The sequence below is a fragment of the Austrofundulus limnaeus genome, unplaced genomic scaffold (assembly GCF_001266775.1).
Source record: "Austrofundulus limnaeus strain Quisiro unplaced genomic scaffold, Austrofundulus_limnaeus-1.0 Scaffold54, whole genome shotgun sequence".
In the NCBI taxonomy this organism is placed as follows: Eukaryota; Metazoa; Chordata; class Actinopteri; order Cyprinodontiformes; family Rivulidae; genus Austrofundulus; species Austrofundulus limnaeus.
The window spans coordinates 1,303,652-1,310,319 of record NW_013952456.1 but is presented as its reverse complement, the minus strand read 5'-3'; the positions used below and the strand labels follow the sequence as shown (position 1 = coordinate 1,310,319).

General features: G+C 37.9%; 1 protein-coding gene across 1 annotated transcript in view; it reads left to right on the top strand.

The window, feature by feature from the left end:
- The first annotated feature begins 37 nt into the window (after positions 1 to 37).
- hhatla (hedgehog acyltransferase like, a) overlaps positions 38 to 6,668 on the top strand; it is a 16,569-nt gene continuing 9,938 nt past the window's right edge. The window contains exons 1-6 of the mRNA XM_014008958.1: positions 38 to 174; positions 1,052 to 1,179; positions 3,451 to 3,518; positions 3,601 to 3,714; positions 4,639 to 4,833; positions 4,964 to 5,173. Of these exons, the coding sequence (XP_013864412.1) occupies positions 1,074 to 1,179; positions 3,451 to 3,518; positions 3,601 to 3,714; positions 4,639 to 4,833; positions 4,964 to 5,173 (693 nt within the window). The 5' untranslated portion in view covers positions 38 to 174; positions 1,052 to 1,073. The remainder of the gene's footprint in view (positions 175 to 1,051; positions 1,180 to 3,450; positions 3,519 to 3,600; positions 3,715 to 4,638; positions 4,834 to 4,963; positions 5,174 to 6,668) is intronic.

Sequence of the window (6,668 nt, the reverse complement as noted above, 5' to 3'; positions counted from 1 at the left end):
CCCCTCCGCCCCCCTCCTCCTGCCGTTGAGCCCGCAACATCCTGACTGAGAGGAAAGCCCGCACAGGGACGGATGAATCAGTGAACCTGCTGTTGCTGCCACTTGTTTTTCTGCTGTTTCATCTCTTTGTTGTCGAGTCCTGCCCTGYCACTGACTGTGTGCAGCGGGATCAAGGTTGGTGGAAACAGTTTATGTTTTTCATTACATTCTATTTACAAATTAGTGGATGGAGGAGAAAAAAAGTGATCACTGCGCTTGGTAGAATTTTGTATGCAGGGCACTTTGCTGGAGTCCCACAAAAACCATGGTAACATGGTGGCTCGAGCACAGCAGACTTTGTTTTTTACTCATTTAACTTCATCTCTTGCATGAACCTGACGCGCGCGCTCGGTGCCAGGCGCGCCATTTGTGCGCTTGGAAGTAACGATCCGTATAGTTTTCTTTCTTCCGTACACCTTTCTTGGTCATTGCAGTCAGGGCTAATTATTGTGTGAGTCCCAGTCCTCGGATCACATAGCTCTGCAGCAGACCAACTGCTAGAGCTATAATAGGAAAGGCGAGGTAGGATTGCGCAGCTGACGGTGCTGATTCCGAGGAGCCAGAGCTCTGCAGTCCTATTTAAGTCAATGCTCCAAAAGGCTTATTAGTGAAATACCTTCTTGTAAAAGTTTTTTTTTTTTAAATACTGAAATGGGTTTTAATAAAGGTCTTCATCTGGCATAAAAGTCTCAATGTTTGGCACCTAAAATATACATTGGTTTATAGTAAATACCTTAGCTGGGCATAAAATTATTTATTACTACCAAGAATATCCATGTTTTATAAATAATACTGATGGCTTCATTTATTTATTTTTTATACATTTTGGTTGTTTACTACCTCTGTAAAAGTACTCAAACTGATTCCCATTTCCTCACATTTAACTTTGAAAACCTCAAATAATCCACTTTCTTGCATCAGAWTGTTCCTGTCCATATTCACGTGCATGAAGTAGTTTTCTTTCAGACAGATCTAACGTTCTGCGCTAAATCTGTTTTTCCGGCCCTGTTAGGGTTCCTGAGAACAGATTCACCATGGGGATCAAAGCTGCTCTCCCCAGATATGAGCTCTATCTCTACTCTGCCGTGCTCGCTGGTGCACTGATATGGGCAGGCAGTTGGATATTCGAGGCCTCGAGTGGTGAGTGAACACCTCTTTCAAGTCATGTCCAAAGCACTTGCTGTCGGGCTAAAACTAAAAATCTAGCACAACCTCTTGGTGTCTGTTTTCAAGAGGTCAGGATGAATGGCCACTTGGTGAAGCTGTTTATGAACAAAAAGTCTGCAATTAAAAATGACAGAAAACTCTTTAAARATGTGGCCAGTTCAAAAAGTGGGTCTTCGTCTGCTGCTGTGCTCAGTGTAAAAAATATGTAGTTCATTCTGCAGATTAAAAAAGATCKTATTTCTCAATGGAGTTAGTTTAAATTAAGCAATTAATTAAACTGAGGACATTCTTCCAAAGAGAGCTGGACAATTCATCCTTTTCTTTTGATTGTGATTTGGTAACTATAAAGCACATTGGCCAAGTACAAACAGCACCTGGTCCACACCAAGGTATTTCAAGAGATCCTATCATATTATATTGCATTGTATTGTATGGTACTGTATTCTCTTATCATATTGCATTGCTTAATATTGTATCATATTGCATCATATCGTAATGCATCGTATTATATGGTATGGTAGTTCAAGTTCAAGAATCTTTATTATCCCCAAGGAGCAATTTGTTGCACAGCCAGTAGACATAAAAACAAAACAAAAACATTCATACACAAAAACAAAAAAGACCACAAGTGTTCATTAAGAAATTGAACTGCTGCTGGGATAAATAAGTTTTTTTAATCTATTAGTCCTACGTTTGGTCAACTGATGCCTGCGTCCAGACCTAAGAATCCTGAACTCACCATGGAGTGGGTGATCAGGGTCTGCCAGAATAAGTCTGGCCTTTTTCACTGACCTGACCTTATGTAGGTCAGGGAGGTTCTGTTGGTCAACTKCAGCAATTCTGCTGCACATCCTGACAATCCCCAAGAGTTTGGTTTTGTTCTTACATGTTACAATGCCAAACCAACAGACAAAAGTAAAAGTAAAAGAGGCTCAATAAAACAGGAATAAAACATTATAATAAAAGTAGAATCAACATTAAAACCACAGAGCTTTCAATAAAAATACATCCTCTGATGGGCCTTCTTACACAGTAAGTTCACGTGAGCGTCAATGGTATGGTATGGTATGGTATAGTATGGTATGGTATCCTATCCTATCCTATCCTACTGTATCGTGTCATATCAAATTGTATCATGTTGTATTGTATTGTTGCATATGATATATGATATCATATCAATCATATCACATCATATCATATCATCATATCATATTGTATGATTTTATATTATATCAGTCAAATAATCACATCTCTATGCGTTATATCTAATTGCCTTGTATGTTAATAATAATAATAATAATAATCTAAACTGCAGTCCATTTTTTTAAAAATACTGTTTTTTCACAAAACTCATCAATGTTGGCAAATAATCAGACTCTGAAATACTTTAAGCAGCCGTTGCATGTTATGTTGATCTAACTGGGCAGAGTGAAATCTGGTGGCTGGTACTGTTTGTCACAGTCTGTGCTGTCAGATGGGCCTGACAGCCTGTGGCCGTTTTCTTCTGTTTTCTGAGTGCTTACTGTCTGTCTCTTAAATTCTACTGTGTGTGAGCCGTTTTAAAGTTCATGTCTGTATGCCGCAGTATATCTACTGGTAATAGAAGTTTGGCTGCTCTCCCAGAAGTAAGAGCCTTTCCCTGACCTGCCCTCACGTCATGAAATCCTTTTTCACAGCTGTTAGTGTAATCAGGAAAAGCTGTGGGAGCTTCTGTGGAGGTGTATTTCAACCATTTGCTGCTGTACATTAAATGTCTCAGCACCACTGCTGTTACTGTTATACCTTTAAATTTTACATGTTTTATTTGTGTTGGGATGTTTTGTTGAAGTTGCACAAYGAACTTGTTTTCTTTAACAAGATTAGGAGTTTATTATTAAATACTTCAGCCTTATAAATAGAAAGCTGTACAGCAAGTGTGTTTRGTAATGTTTGATTTTAGTAAATGGACAAGATGGGCTAAAGTCACACTGTGGATAATCTAATAGAGCAAAGCCTTTAAAATACTCAATACATGCAGGATTGTTGGTGTTTAAAGAACTAGTGATATTTCAAACAGCTAAAAATACTAAAGCTACCTGAAGCCTGAATTTCACATTTCACATCTGTAGAATGATTTGCCTTAATTTGCATAACTGATTAAACATATTTCTTTATATACAAAAATATGCATTTTGTTTGGTAATTATTTTGTTATATCTCTATAAAAACTGAACACTTTTTTGTTAAATATCTTTATGTCTCTAGAGAACGTGAGCAGAAAGACATTCAAAGAAAGTGTGAAACCAGGATGGCATTATTTTGGCAGGAAAATGGTAAGGTTTAGTTTTCATTTGCTTCCTCATAAACAGTCCTAAACAGAGTGAAGCATCACTAATGTGCCTTTCTATGCTGCAGGATGTTGCAGACTTCGAGTGGGTGATGTGGTTCTCTACTTTCCGCAATCACATCCTTTTTGCTCTAGTTGGTCATGTGATCTTTGCCAAGATATTTACCGTGGTAGCACCAAAGGTGTGTGTCTCAAAGAAAAGGAATTGCAGTGAATGTGTGGGGGATTGCACACTTTCATCGTCATGACTGCATGCATTTTCTGCTTGTGTTTATTTTGCTGTGTGAGCGTTTTGTACATGTAAAGGAGTGTGTATTGTACAAATGTTACATCAGTCAGATAAATCCATCAAAGTTGTTATGGCATGCAAAATGACGCTATACTGATGAACCAACAGTGCTTAGAAATAAATAAATAAAATCAATCCCATGTTAAGTCCCATAACAATTAAGGCTGCACAATAATGAAAAATATGCAATGCAATAATATTTTTGAATAATGCAATGACATTATGACATCATTCATCATAATACTCACAACATTCTCCAAATGCTGACTGTGCAGTWAGGGTAGTGGAGGTCCATCTGGTGGTTACATATATATTTTTAGGATGCAGTTTATGTCTGTGATTCATTAAAATGTCTTGTGATACATATTTTGCACTCAATGATATTACAATTTAAATAACTGTGCAGGCCTAGGGATAGTACAATGTATATAATTCAAGGTCCAACACGTTTGACTTTATGCATGAGCTTTGGTTTGTTATTCTAAGATTTTGTTTGTTGGCTGCACTTGTTTATTTTATTTTTTTATTTTAAACCAGTTCATTATACTTTAAAGTTAATTTTTGTTTTGCATGTTTACATTGAAGTTTGGTATAGATAGATGTAACCCTAATAAACTTGAGAAATTTCTAATGTTTGCCATGTGTTTTTATTGAAACTTGTAAACTTATAATTTAAGGCCTGTAGGCATTATAATATATTTCCAGTMTTGGTGTTAAAACTATATTTGACCCAGCACTGCTGTTTCTATTGCTGTAATAAATTYAGAGAAATGATTTTCATGCCATCACGCTGACACCGGCCTCTTTTTCCCCACAGCACAGATCCCTGATCTTTGCAGTATATGGTGGTTTGGCAGTTCTGATCACGATGGGCTGGACCTTCATGGCTGTGGTTCTGTCTCACTGCATCATCCTCTACAGCGTCGCTCTGGTCAAGAAGAGGTGGATGTGCTTCGCTGCAGGCCTGAGCACGCTGGCCTCCATCAAGCTGGAGCCCTACAACTCCTGGCAGGTGAGTGGGTGGTTCCTTCACACATATCCTTAAGTCGCAGGCTCTAATTTAACAGAAACATACATWAAAAAATGAAAAATGTTCAGGAAGTACAAGTATACTGTGATTTAATGACTCGCCCCTCCTGTAGGAGAACTTGGTGACGGGTTCTTTCGACCTACAAGACATCCTGTTCTATGGAGGCTGTGGCTTCAGCATCATGCGCTGTATGAGTTTTGCTTTAGAGAACTGTGACAGGAAGGAAGGCAACTACACCTTCTCTGACCTCCTGAGATACAACTTCTACCTCCCGTTCTTCTTCTTTGGACCTATTATGACTTTTGATCGCTTTCATGTGCAGGTGAGGTGTCGACAACAAACAGTGTGTCCGAATMAAGTAACGATGGTGAGAAGTTTGAAGTTGACTGATTTTTGTCACTTGATAGATGACTAACAGGCACAAAATGTTACAGGCTGGCTCAAAAACTATATCAAAAAACAAGAAAACAAAAACAAATGGACAGTAATCAGATCAATTGATTATCACACCCTCTACTTTAAAGTAATTGAATTATTCAATGAAATTTACAAAGTTTTATCAATTAAATAACACTTGTCTACCCATCAGTTTTATCCTGCACATCAGTGACTCCTGGTGCCTGGATACAGAAAAAAACACACAGGGGTGATTATGACTTCAAGGGCAAGGTGCTCTGAACAAACCATCTTCCTTAATGTTTTGAGTTCCTTGAATGTGGTATGTTAAAACACAACAGCAACAATAATAATAATAAACTGCAAAAGCAAGAGCCACCACATAAGTCTACAACTGAGAAAAATCAATGAACTCAGGAAAGCTTCAGTATTAAGAACTGTTTAAACAACAGGAGTGTTTCTTTCTCAGTGACTAAATAATGTTCCAGATAAAGAGTCACATTTCCTGAAGAAAAAGCTCACAAGATGCTAAAATAGCACAACACCTGCATCATCTACTGCAGTGGTTCCCAACCCTGGTCCTCAAGGACCCCTGTTTCTTCTTCTTCATCTTCATCTTTTTTTAATGGCGGTTGGCAAACAACTATTAGGTACTTTACCGCCACCTACTGGAATGGAGTGTGGACCAGAATGCTTTATACAGTCTATATAACAGTTGGTAAAAAAACAAATTATATTCTCTCCAATAATTTTGTCTTTTTCAGATATCTAAATATYAATGAAAATGATTTACCACTTGAGTCTTTGTCCAAAAGATCTTGTATATCCAGTTTCAATTTATTGTCCTGTAATCTACGTACTAGTTCCCTTCTCTCAACAACAAACGTGGTGCAAAACAACACTACATGTTCTACAGTTTCGTCTTGAAAACATAAGTCATATTTTCCTGTAGCACGTTTTCCTATTCTAAATAATGTCTTATTTATACCTGTATGACCAAATCTTAATCAAGACATTACCATTTCTTCCTTTTTATTTCTTCTTGTTTGCCTKATTGTGCCAACCTTTCGTTGAACGCTATAGAACCACCTGCCAGTTCTTTCTTCTTCCCATTGTTTCTGCCATCTTCCTTTGATCTTTTATCCAGCATGTTTTACTTGTTTCCATTCAGCAGGTCTTCAGAAGATTGTCAATCACTCATTCATTCAAACCAGGTGTGTCAGACCAGGGAAACATCTAAACATGCAGGACAGGAMTCCTTGAGGACTTGGGTTGAGAATCACTGCTTTAATACATGTTAGCTGATTTATTATTTACAAATACACTCACCGGCCACTTTATTAGGTACACCACGCTAGTAACGGTTTTGTGGTCATAAAGGGATGGACATGGTCAGCAACAATACTCAGGTAGGCTGTGGC